This window comes from Vanessa tameamea, chromosome 7, assembly GCF_037043105.1.
Source record: "Vanessa tameamea isolate UH-Manoa-2023 chromosome 7, ilVanTame1 primary haplotype, whole genome shotgun sequence".
NCBI classification, from domain to species: Eukaryota; Metazoa; Arthropoda; class Insecta; order Lepidoptera; family Nymphalidae; genus Vanessa; species Vanessa tameamea.
In genome coordinates, this window is record NC_087315.1 from 7,789,299 (window position 1) to 7,803,551 (window position 14,253).

The 14,253-nt window shown below is 29.4% G+C and overlaps 2 protein-coding genes across 4 annotated transcripts in view; one reads left to right on the forward strand and one right to left on the reverse strand.

Moving 5' to 3' along the window:
• The window catches only part of LOC113401338 (probable E3 ubiquitin-protein ligase HERC4), a 333,429-nt gene that overhangs the window by 204,952 nt on the left and 114,224 nt on the right, over positions 1 to 14,253 (forward strand). The window lies entirely within an intron of this gene.
• The window catches only part of LOC113401356 (uncharacterized), a 155,800-nt gene continuing 146,039 nt past the window's right edge, over positions 4,493 to 14,253 (reverse strand). Inside the window, exons 5-7 of the mRNA XM_026641238.2 lie at positions 8,717 to 8,915; positions 6,283 to 6,389; positions 4,493 to 5,493 (exon numbers count right to left, since the gene is read on the reverse strand). Coding sequence (XP_026497023.1) covers positions 5,371 to 5,493; positions 6,283 to 6,389; positions 8,717 to 8,915 — 429 coding nt within the window. The 3' untranslated portion in view covers positions 4,493 to 5,370. The remainder of the gene's footprint in view (positions 5,494 to 6,282; positions 6,390 to 8,716; positions 8,916 to 14,253) is intronic.

Consider the following 14,253-nt stretch of genomic DNA (forward strand, 5'->3'; position numbering starts at 1 on the left):
TAAAACAATTGAGCCTTGATTTAGCTAGTCAGTTCATTAGCTTCTTGGTTTAAATTGCAAAAATGAACAGTAGTTGTTATTTATAAGAAATACTTTGAAAATTATATTATATAATAACTTGAGCTAAATTCGTGTATTTTAATTTTTTTTATCATATATCGTAAATATTATAAAAATATGCTATGCCTTTGCATATGATAAATCGTGCAGTAGACATATTCGGGCACGACGGATGGTTTCGCCAATGTCACGTGCGAATCTAAGTACTAAATGAAATTTTAAAATGAACTCACGGCCTAAACTGGTGGGGTCTAATATGATATATTTTTTTAATTTTTTAAGCCAGGTTACATATATAGTATGCCGTGACTGAGGTTGCATGCCTGTATGGGCTAAGCAGGTTACCAATAACTTTATAATATCTAAGTTTAGAAAATTTAGAAGGCTTCTGAATGTTTCTGACGGCGTATTCCATCGGGTGCACGGCTAGTGAATAATGTACTTACAGTCTACAGTATTCAATAAAAATAAAAAAATACTTTAGCACAAAAAATAATATATTTTATTTTATAACAAAGCGTTTTTCACAATATATAGATAACATACTACGTATATAATTATATTATATTGCTACGTAATTATTAAATTTTCTATTGATTCTAACAATAGTCTAGCGTATAACATTCATCAGCAACAAATATTTCAAATATTAACTAATAAATTAACTACTACAATGAATTACAGTCACTTACATATTATTTTCTATAACATCAATAAGTTATGATAGAGTAGTGATATAATTTATCTGAGACAGAGTACATTGGAATGCGTACGATTGCAGTAGGGCATGGTTAACAATTATCGACTATTCTATACGAGTAGGTTAACAAAATAAATGAATAACAATATTAATCAATAAATACTCGTTACAAACTATAAATCATGCTGTAACAAGTTAAATTAAATGTAAGTTATGTATTTGTCTATTTTCTACACTTTGATAATTAAAGTTATTTTTATCATTATAGAACAAAATTATTTTGCTACTATTACAAATATCAAACAGCTACTTTGATGCGGTAGGGAGCTTTAGAGAGTACGAAGTTTCACGAAGAGTAAGTACACTACGAATGGCACGAAGGCAGAAAATTATTAAGTTTATTTAAAGTAGTGTTTTATTTTATTTATTACATAGCTCGGATGAAAATACAAATACAATATTCTACAAGGTGTTATGGATTGTGTTTTAGTGTTACGAGGGTATATAATAGTAGAAATAACAAATGCAAGAATTTAATATTATTGTTTTATCCTTTTTTGTATTAAGATTGATGAAATATCCTACTGACATACGTACTTGGACATCTTACTTGAATTGAATGGTTATATGTTCAGAAATATTAAAAGACTCTACAATGTAAAGTTAAAATTTTCTGTATGTACTAACCACAAAATGGCCTAGACACAGACAATCAAAGTTTAATGACAAGGTCACAAGTTTACACAACTATAAAAAATCAAATGTTAAGGTAAGTGATAAAAGGTTGAAGCCGATGTTAGTGATGATGATTCGAGAATAATAACATCGAACATCTGCAGTAAAATTACCTACAATTACATTATTATTTTATGGTTTATAGTCTTTAATTTAAAAAATAATAATCTTATATTCTAATTCCAAACTATTATAGGATTACAATATGTCTTAATTAGTGGCAGTTACATGACTTACGACTAGAATTACTAGAATATTTTTCTAAAAAAAATATATAAGTATATATTCTAAGTAAGATATATATGTTGAAAACTATTAAGTTTTAAAAATGTTTCATGTCTGTAAATAGCGTATGAATTAATTATGTATTTATTTCAATACAATAAATTCAACTATTGAGAATATTCACTCAACTAATTTTTAGCCTCACTATTTGCTTTCATATTTTTTAATCTTATGATATATTTATTAAAAACAGTCTTAAAACTAACGTCCATTAAATATTACTGATTTCATATGACTATAATAAAAGTCGAGATTGACATAAATTAAAAGGTAAATGTACTATATTACAGGATGTAAGGTAAAATTAGTCTTTCCCTTTGATTTAAAAATAATTCAGAAACATTTATGAAAATTTTTAATACATGTAGTTTTGATAATTGTGTAACTTTTTATTTTATAGATTAACTAGATAATCAAAATAAATTACATAAAAACAGTATTTATTCTATACCTTCACAAACACAATTCTATTAAAGATCTTGTAGGATTTAGTCTTTTGTATTTTCCTTTTTTATAATTAAGTAATGTTTGGTATGGTTATTTCATTTAATCTTGTTCTTAAAAACGCAAATATCCAATCTTAATTCTGACTACAGTAAGCAATACTTCACCTCCAATAGGCTTCAATACGCGGAATTAGAAACATAAATAAAAATTCATGTATTTTATTCCGGGAACTATAAACACGGCATACCGTTACGATTCCTGAAACTACGTCAGATTGTTGTGACGTGGTATTTACTAATTGTAATATTTTAAAATGAAAGGTAACGAAAAATAATTTTTATTTTTGTGATTAATAATATGGTCAATTATATTCCTGATGTGAGATAAGCAATCTCAAATAACTATAAGTAGCTAAGTTGTCATATGATTGAAAACAAGAAATATGCCAAAGATCGAAAGACTTTTAGATTATATTTTTTATTGTGAGCCATTTTTTAGTCATCATTTATTTTACCTAACTTTTTTCATAATTTTAAAAACACCCATAATAGTGTACATTTACCTCAATGATTAGAAAATGCATGTTTATCCGACATAGATACTATCAGTATAAAGTCAAAGAGTCAAAAACTATTAGTTCTGAAACATACATCTATATAATAATATTAAAGCAAACCTACTAAAAAAAGTTTAAGGTGAGATTCAGTATTTGTATTAAAATCTGCGTTAATGTTACAATATTATTATAAGTTTATGTTATTTTACATACTATTCAAACATTGAACACATATATAATGGCGTTATCATTCATGTGCGATTATTGCAGCTTATACCTACATACATTTCGGTCTAAGGAATATTAATAATGCAACTACGATGGCCCACGTTGACAAGACACAGACAAAGCGAAAGCCTTTTTGTAAAAATCTGGTATTAATGTATTAAAGGGATAGGATGGTCTAAGGATATGTATCTAACGACTAGTAACACTAAGAAGAATAATATTAGATAAACATTTTCACAATTACAAGGAAACGTCTATACCGTGTTCACTATCAAAATAATAAATATATATATTTAATAAAAGATACAATATTTAACACTTTGAGTAGACAATTTTTACATTTAAAATTAATGAATTTTAATATATATAGGGTTAGATACATATACATATTTATATATATAGATAGAAAAATCCAATCACCTTGTAAATAAAATTACATTTAAATAAAAAATATTTTGATATATATATATATATATATATATATTGCCTAGATATTGATATATATATATATTAAATATATAGTAGTATATCAATTTTGATTTTAGATATTTATCTAGGCCTTGGTACTATTATAAGATTTTATTTAAATGTAATTTTATTTAAAAGGTGATTGGATTTTTCTATTGATATAATTTGTAAAAAAATACGCGATAATTATATCTTATTCAATACTTATTTCCTTTTATTGAAATATTTATTGTGTATTGTTGTTTAATAAATGTTTAGTAAATAATATCAATGACAACAATTAAAAAAAACAGAAGTAGATATTATAATACGATATGTTTTCTCATAGTAAATAAAACAAACATAAATGGCTTAGACTATCATATAACAATAGTAATTTTTTAGGACAACTTTTTCAAATCAAAATGAAAACTTTAAGTTTTTTAATGGTGAAACATTCTTCCTCTGAGTTGCTTTGTTGATATATAGAATCTTAAAGGTGAACAGGGTATTGTAAGTTTTTGTCTATTATTTTTGTCCGTTTGTGTATTATTATACTATTCAATAGTTAAATGATCTAAACACTTACCAAAAAAACTACGACTACGATATGCCCACACGAAATGTATGTGTTATATTTACTTTATTAATAATGTTATTAAAACGACTACTAATAACGCTTATATAAAAATGCATCCATTGACTTATTTTGCACATGTTGATTTGTTTTTCATATACTGAAAGTATGATATGTTATGTAGAAAATAAGCAGATCGATACTGATATAATAGATTCAGATATTCTTATAAACGTATTAATATTCTTAAAGTAACAAAATTGTAAATATAAAATAATAAAAACACTTTGACAAAACGAAAAATAAATAAGAAATACAATATTTAAATTATTTTTTATTTCAAAAAATACTTTATATTTCTTTCTAGTACAGTATGTTACGTTAAACCAATGTGCGATATAAATATTCTAATCATAATTATTCAGTATATGAGTTTATCTTATAAATTGATGGTATTAAAACATGGTATTACACTACAGCGATGCGTAAACACTAAGCATGCGCTTATTCTAAAATTAAATTATTTTTGTCCCAGTTGGATATGTGTCTCGTGAATAGTAATCGTCTTGAAGTTGGACATGTTATAATCAAAGAAAATTTGAAGGTACATGAAAAAAAGGAACGAAAAGAAGGACGAGTACTTACACACTACACTTTACCTAACTTACAGTAATCACATAATTAACGAATAATGTCCAATGAATAAAGTAGCGCAAAACAAACGAGTACTCGTCACACTACACGACGCTAGCAACACAATATATTCCAACTTTCACCACTTTTCCTCACCCGATGATCTTCCAAAACAGTCAGCTTGAGCAGAGGAAAGTTCAGAAAGGAATGGAATAAAGGAAAAAAATATAATTCGTATATCGAAGTCATGAATTGAATGGATTACTCCGTCTTATTTTTGATAACAAGTATCGCAAATCTTGTTGCTGTCACTTAAACAAATGGATGTTTGATATATTCCATTATGGACAAATTGGTATGTCAATTCTGCGTTAAAGGTTAAGTAATGCAAAATAAACCACATATCCATATATTAACAAGATAAACATGATGGTACGTTTATGTGAATTCTTAATAGCTGTGCAAACTAAGTTTGCGGAACGTAAAAATATGCTTAGACTTTAAATATTGAAATTAAACGAGAAAAAAACCATGACGAAATATTCCGCATTAAAGCTGACAAACATATAGCCCGCTTAATCCGAAAGTGGCAAAGGAATTTCAACCTGTATCCTCAGAGGGATTCCGAGGATAACTCAGCTAGCGACGTCTCGACCGCGAGCGGTCGGTGAAGGAGGCCCTCATTTATTTGCGCACCCCGCGCTAAGGGTCCACCTCGTGGCATACCTCCATGTAGTCAGGGTCGTGCATTATGTCCTTTATCATGTCCTTCAGCATAGTGTACCGCGGAAACATCGGATAAATCTTCGAGCTGACGTACTCCGACTGAAAAGTTATTTCACGAAATTTATGTACATCGATTTCATTAAATTGTCCAAATTAAATCACTCAAATCAACAAATCTTAACACGTTCGCAAGAGGTTTACCCCGAAATGGTCTCATTTAAATTTCATAAAGATTTGATGATGAGCTTCAGAGACAGATAACGGAATTCTTAAATAAATACCAGCGAATCAAAGCGATTGCGGCTTCATCATGCTATTGTCGTCGGTTTTATTTGTTATTCTATTTTACTGGCTGTACGCGTTCAATAAATAAAGTATCATAGAGACAGGCTCTTAAGTTATACATAAATAAATAGTCTAATGAAAGTTAATTGTGAATTTTAAATCAACATCAACGGTAAAGCAAGTTTTACTTAGGTAATTAAGTTAAGAATTCAAAGTGTAAATAAGTCCTTGATTTTTTGTTATTGAGTAACTATTCAATATATATTTATATTATTTAATATAATTCCTTAAAAGGTTATTATCAACTTACATTGACTTTAACATGACTTTTAATGTTAGCTCAGATATTGTTCGTAACTATCGAAGTGGTTAAATGGTCGCAACTTTTTTTTAAACCCACGTTAATTAATATAATTACATACAATATAATAGATGTATGATAAAAAGTAGATTGACGTATTTAAAAACCTTAAATTATAATAATAAGTAAGAAAAATTACAAATATTTATGTGACGATTTAAACAGAAACATGCAGTAAGAATTATTAATAAATAAATGAAAATTAAAATACACCTATTTACAAGTACTTTATTAAATATTACCTTAAGCTCTCTGATAAGATTCCTCAAGCCTGTGTACTTCTTAAGCAAACGATATAAGTCATTTGTCATTTGCGTGTTCTCAGTTTCTATTTGAGATGTTGTCATGTCTGAAAATTATCACCAAATAAGAATTAATTGACAATAGCCATAATTAAATTATTCATTCACAATTGAGACATTTTTTAATCACAGGTCATGGCACGGTCGTCTTGGAAAGTCCAAATGTGTAAGCTATTATGTTAGCTTTCATAAGGTTCGAACCAAGCGCGTGAGTCAATGAAATGACGTTCGACCACTAAAATCACAGGAACTTAGAACGAACTTTTGCATAGAAATTAAAAAACATTTTAAGAGACTTTGTCATATATATATATTTTTTTTAAAATAACCTAAAAACAATAAGTGTAAATATATATAATAGTTTGTAAAATAAAATGTTATATTAGCTCTTCTAAAAAACAAATTGTGTCCCATACGTTGTTTTATATATCTGATGACGTTTTGTTACTGTGCTAGCGGTTATCATCATGAAGTCCAGATTTATGTACAATATTGAGCATCCACATGCATTACACTAACGTTTTTCTTGCCATAATTTGTAAAACTATAGTGAAATATGTGTGGGAAAATACAGGTGCACTCTTTATTTGTTCGATGGAAAGTTCGATTACTTGTTCTATTACAAGTAATAGATAAATCTAGGCCGGGACTATACCCGCCTAGATTTATCTATAAGCAAGTCACTAGACCGAAGAGGTATGAGAAAGTTAAAGAAGGCTTACAGGCTTCGTACTAATTAGTACTCACTCGTATTTATTATTCAAGTAAAGATTTGACCCTATTGATTTTTATAATTATATATATTAATAATGGAGAAACGAACGAAGTATACTGACATTCTTTCACGTAATTTATTATAAGGTAGGTACGTCTAATTTTGAATGGTTGCAAAAATCACTACTCAAAATCATTTAAAATGTACCTTACAGGGATCAGAATTGTCATGATAATTATGATGTCACCCCCATTGTTCCAGAACCTACACGATCTGTTTCAATTCAAGTTCAGGAGAAAGGATAACGAAATAACTTTTTTATTAGCTGGACTCAGGTTTTGAATCTAGGATCTGGATTTGCGACCTTATAAATTAGCCACTACTCCAAGTCAGTGAGCAAGTTAGGTCTTACTGAGTACTAACATTACGTTTGAATTAAGATTTAATTTTAATTTTATTTTTATCCGGTATGCAATGACATCATAACAGAAACAGACGTGGCGCCACAAAACCATATAATATTCAGCATAGCAACCGTGATCTCAGATTGTTGGCATTTATTCAAATAATTTTAAGTCTTGAGGATCTTCAGATTAAGCACCAATTTTTTTTAAAAGGTGATTTACCTCTTACTCTTAGATTTACTCTCACCATCGCTAAAATCCTTCATTTTAATAAAGCATTTAACTTAATTAAGGTTTGTCTTTATATTATAAAATATCTTCGGAGGGTTGTCATTCGAGGGACAAAAGAACCTTGAATTGTTTCGCCGAGTTGGGAATAAAATTAGAAAGACATCTGTCGAGTAATTCAAGGAGCGATTGGGAAATTCCTATGTCAATAAACGTCTGGATGACTTGGATTATAGCCAGCTAAATTTATAAATGGGTTTTTAAATTATCATCATTCAATTTTTAAAAAGAACAGATCACACATCTTAAGATGAAACTGTACATATTTGACTGGTGAAAAAAAAAAGCATTTTAGTATACTTTGCTTATAAAAGTTTATTTCATGAATTAATTACAATATATGTATGTTTACTAGTTGTGTAACTAAGTTTTAAATAATTCAATCAGTTTTAAGATTAAAAATTTACAAGATTACTTCATATATTTTTAAAATATATACATAATATTGAAGTATGATTTTTTTTTCTCTGGTATATGTTCCGACTAGAAAAAGCAGAATAAACTGTCAAACAGTCGGAAATTGGAAATAGTTATGGTCGCTACTCTCAGTCTGTTTTAAACCGAACCGGTATAATGGATTTGCTGTATAAATGTGACTTCTTTTTAGTTTACCTACTAAAAGAAAAATTCGCTAAAAGTTTTGGAGGTAAATATAAGTTTTTCACGTAACATCGTACTTTTTGTACATCATTATTCCCATTAATAAAAAGTAGTGGTCGCACATATGTTTGCACAGTGGTCATTACTATAAATTTGAGAAAACATACATATGAATTAACATGTTTCGAAGGTATTTTTTATCATTATTGCCAAATTTTTAAACACTGACCTGAATCGGTTGATAAACAGGGAAGAAAAAGATGAACTATTTTGTCTGCCTATTTATATATAGATACTTTTTTTGCAGGTTTTATATGGTAAGCTACAGATATAGATATAATTTACATATGTATATAAGTAATATTACCATTCAGTCGTTCTATCCGCTCCCTTCTATCGGCAGCTTCTTCAGCAAGCTTGGAAGACGTCTTGACACCCTCCCCAGACTTCTGTGTCTTTTCCATGATAGCGCAGGCTCGCAGTACGAACGCAGGTACTGTCTCCGCCTTTTCTTGCTTCGGAATTTCAACAAGAGACCAGTACTGAGTCTCTAGACGAATGACATCCTGAAATATTTAAAATAGGGTTTATGATTGACCTGAAAAGTTTATTAAAATATTTATTGACCATTTTCTTTGTTGACTTTTATATTACAGTCATGAAAAATTTAAACCAAGTTATCCCATTTCTCCAATTAAAGATGAATTTTTTAACAGCTCCTTTATGGCGGATGCTTCCGCTATAAAATAAAGCTTTGTACCAAATTTCAGCTTTCTAGACTCAGTAGTTTTGACCGTGCGTTGAGTCAGTAAGGGCAGATCAGAAAAATTATATGAGTATAATAGATTCACATTTAAATTTTAATATAGTTAGGTACATATACCTAACTATATTAAAATAAAAAGGTTTTGATATTATTTAAACATCTTGTTTTTACTATGATGGTATTGTTTGCAAAATTTGTTCAAACAATTACTATTTCTATGCGTTTTAGATTTTAACAAATAACAATAATGAGAAATATGTTCAATTGTTACATTTGTTTTTACAATAGTAAAGGCTATTATAGATTTAAAGTAGAGTTAGAAGACAATTTACACACGTTTTTATTTTTACTGTATATTTTAGTCCTTCTCGAAACGGGAAATGGCGACCTCAAAAAAAGAATACTTTATGCCTCATTTAATCCGTGTAATTAGAGCAGTTTTAAACCGTGCAACGTATTTCATACACATTTTCAGATCCTCATGAGACAGGATTCGCTGGACTTGGCTGTCTTCATTAGTTAAATTTTACAATTGATTTATACATAAACTTTATTGTCACTTATTCCAATTCTATCCTGTATCTTAAATATGTTTCACGAGTTTATTAATAAATTCAATAACGTGCAATAGCTAAACTGATTTTAATAATACGTGAATAGCACCCCATGTCAACGATTAAAGTTACGTATTATATGTATGTTCATGTTGGCAATTATAATAGTTTCAAAGCCATTTTCATATCAAGTTCAATGAAGCTTATTATTTTATGATAAATCTTTTTTTTCACAAAAGATTTGAATCTTATTCCACCACGCGGCTCTAATGCGGGTTGGTGTCATAACACTTGTGGCAGACATTCATCCGACATAAGCCCCGTTTCCTCGCGATGTTTTCCTTAACCGCCGTGCACAGGATTTTGCAGTGCTGCATTTTTCGGTTAAAATTAACGTATACTAACTACTGGGCCATCTCACCTTACTTAAATTCTTTATTCGTTAACTTAACAGAAACTGCAATAAATTTTGTACCTATATTTATATACGGATGTCACACAAATACAAATTATTAAGTTTTCTATTTAATTAAACTTTAATAATTACGAACTATATTTTACGTTCTTCTTTTAATTAGGGATACGATACAATTTTCCACGCTACAAGAGAAATATGATACACCGCAGTGCGCAACCCAAGTTCACATAGGAAAGAACTAATTATATTCTTTAAAAAAAAATTAAATTGCTACTCATACTATTACAACAAAATGTTCTCACAAAATTTCTATGACATCAGAAGATTTTCATGAGAACAAATACTAATATAATATGTATGATTACTATTTTAAATTTCAATTCATTCTATGTCGTTTTGCTTCATTTATTAAACGAGAAACATTGTAAAAAAATGTGATAAATATTTGGGAACTGAAAATATTTAATAACTTTTAGACGAAGCGTCAGTATTCAGACGCACGGTACCTGTCTCTTGTAAATCTCAATTTGCCGCCGTAACGCGAACGACGAAGAGTCGGGTGTAATAAATTTGTTAATTGGATTGTTTTATACTTTATATAAATTTATAGATAGGTAATTGGAATATAAAATAAATGTAATTCAATTTTATGCTAAATAGTGTTTATAAATATAAAAAGTCATTTAAGTAACATGCAATCTTCGAAGGCGGTCACCGGATACAGGTACTTAATATAGGTATGTTAGATATACATAGCTACTACATCTACGTGCAGTTTTGTCTGCAAGTCTGTACAATGTAACTTAGTATTTTTAAAGATTTTCTTATATAATGGTAATTTTCGTTACCTCGCCAGTGATATAGTTATTGCTGTTTAGATAATTTTTCAGAAAATGCACAACAATAATAAATGACACTTCACTAACAAGATAACTTTCAAACAATTGTTAATTCGTCGGAAGGGCGAAATCACATCCCAACTCGCTTGTTATTTGTTGTTTAAAGGTGAGCTTGTGGTGAAAACTGCTATCCGTTGTATAAATATTTTATCCTATTTTTTCTAAAATATATAAGTTAACTTACCTGAGCATGAAAGTCTTTGAACTTGAAATACAATTCCATAACATAGTTCGAGAATGTTCAAATAACATGGAATTGTTTGAGAACAAGCTAAAAGTGCAATAGTTTCAAAGTTGTAAGATAGAAATCTTGCGAATTTTCCTTGTAACTGTAAAAGAACGGCTATTACTGGACTGAGTGCAATCAGGGCTTAAAGTGGATAAGTTTGCACTGGAACGTTTCCAGCTTCAGCCGATAAAGACAATCTTGCTTTGTAACCACAACATTAACTGTTTGAAAATTGTGGTGTTCACACTGAAGGGAACTTGTCTTATTTAAAATAATATATTTGCTGCATAATACGTTTTCTACATATGAACACGGTTAAACATTCTAATTATAATGTAGTGAAAAATATTTTTTTCTTCCTTTAAAAGTATTATTCTTCTTATTGCTATTGCTATTATTTTTCACTAATTCATATTTCAGATACAATTAACAACTAAATATAAAAAGTGAATCAAACCACAAAACCAAACCAACGTTTCATGTAAGTATTGTGAAACTTGGCTTAAGAAGTTTGCTGTTCGTCGTCTATAGCAATTATCGTTGGAATAAATGAAACGTAATGAATTTTAATTTCCTACCGCTTGCGACAGCTTCCAACTACGAACAAATAAACCGCTCCGAAAGGAATTCTATTGTACTCACGATTGAATTCTTAACCGACTCTCGTTAGCATACTGATATTTACTGATTTATGGAAGCGCTTCAATGTTATCTACGTCGTGTGCATTAATATTATTTGTTTTAGAACCTGTATGCATAATTTAAAGGATATACATGTTAATCAGAATAATAAAATAAAACCTTATACGTATATAATTTAACCACCTTTAAACACGGTATCTATAGTACATATAATTTGTTAGAGGTTAATGTCTATAAATTGATATGTAAGAATCTTATAATTCTACAAATGTGTGTCCGATGAAGTATATTAAATTGGTACGTACTGGATCTATATTGAAACCACTAATAGATGGTACCTTCCGACTAAGTTCACGTTCAGGATTAATTTCAACGTACTGATTATTGTTTTTGACGGCGGATGGTCAGTGTATTATTACTATAATAGTTTCATCTTGCGATCAACTAATACGAGCACGTCACGTAATGAGTTAACTCGCGTCTACCATCATGTAAAATAATATTCTACCAATTCCCTAGAATTAAGTAAACGACTATTGAAGTTATACATATACATTTTGTTATTTATTTCTCAAAAGCAGATGAGCCTAGGGCGCCTGATGATAGTGAAATGCCACCTTTGCATTGGAAAAAGCCTGGCCCTTATGCCTGTCATTTCTCTGACTCACTTCATCTTAATTATTCATGTTAGTCATTTCACTAAACTTTTAATGAGTAACAAACTGGCTTTATTATAACGAACAGTGCCAGCGTTCATATTTTGCCGTACCCAAATATGGAACAGAAATATATTTATAACGTTATAATTTAAGGATAAGAGACGTACCTAAATGCTCTGCAGTTAGGGCGACCAGATATTAAACGTTTCATGAACAATATTTTTATGTTATAAGACTCATCTAATTCTTCTTTTTGAAGTAGTATTCATTCATTATATTTCATAAAAATATTGTTTGGTCTGTTAGTGATCGTGTAAAGTGAACGATTTGATCGATTGAGGTCATACTTATATTTATAGTGTAGATTTAATGCGTTTGAAACCGCCCAGTGATTCTAGTATAATTATATAATATTAGTTATAAGTATATAAGCTTGTTATTTTATAATTTTAGGTCGATGAGTTTTTTATAAAATTATTTCTTGCGATTTCTTCAATACTTCTATAGCGAACATTTGATATAAATAAAGATAGTAAATATTTTTATATATCCTTAAGTTAATATCAATAATATTGTTAACACTAACTTCAGTATGAATATTAAGCACGCTTATATAAGCAGGATGAGATCAATTAAACAAATACAAGAGGCACTTGTAATTGAGGCGAGGGTAACTCTTGCTGATGTTCAGATTATTTGCTGCGTATGACTTTATTTAATTATGATTTATTAATTTGAATGTACGTGTTGTTAGCATAGAACATATTATTTAATTTATGAAAAAAAATACATATTTCTATTTAAGTTTCACAATAATGGTATATAATTTGTACCCAGAATAAAAACCATCTAGTACTCACACCCGGACAATACCCATACTATGCCTAAACGGAACTATATAAGACTCAATGTTGTTAACGTCTCTCAAGCATAATCTGTGCAGTGTTTGTTACACGTCAAAATTATATTTCACGGTCGATATATTTATTTTTAGGTAAATATTTGGTTACGCGGTTCTATGATTAAAACGTATTCACTTAATTTCATTCGGATTTGTGGACGAATGGAGGGTTCTTTTAGCTAATTAAGTCAAGTGTAACGCCACGCTATATGCTAAGCCGAGCCAAGTCCAGCCAAGCCAAAGCCAAAGCTATGTCACGACAGTTATTGCTGGAACTGCCCGCCAAGCCTGCCTGTGACTATTAGTGACGTCACATCCGATTATACAGTGAGAGGAATTGAATACCCGAATCATTCTTTTTGGAGCGTCATTCGCTATTAATGCAAGAGAGACCGTTGCCGATGGCAACCGTTGTTATTATATGATATATGGATGCGGATCAGGTAAAATATATAATTCTAAGTTTGCAAGCCAGGCATACTACAGGCTGTCGTTATAGATCACAATTCCGTTTACGGGCTAGAGGCTTCACACAAGTTTAGCTCCGGAACAAGAATAGGTTTAGATATTAAATTCTGAGACGAAACCTGTAGTAATTCACTTTAAGCAACGTATAATTAATTAATATTTCTTGTTTATATATTCTTAAGCAATTATATATTTTCCAGAAAAAGACTACTCTTAAAATATTTTTTTTTTCGCATAGGTAATTTAATGCTGTTCTGCGTATTAGTAGTATTTTCTTTATTTTCTACTATTTTGATATATTTTATTTCTACAAAACTTTCAACCGGGCGTGGATGCTCAAATCCGAAACTATGAAGAATAGCAAAGCT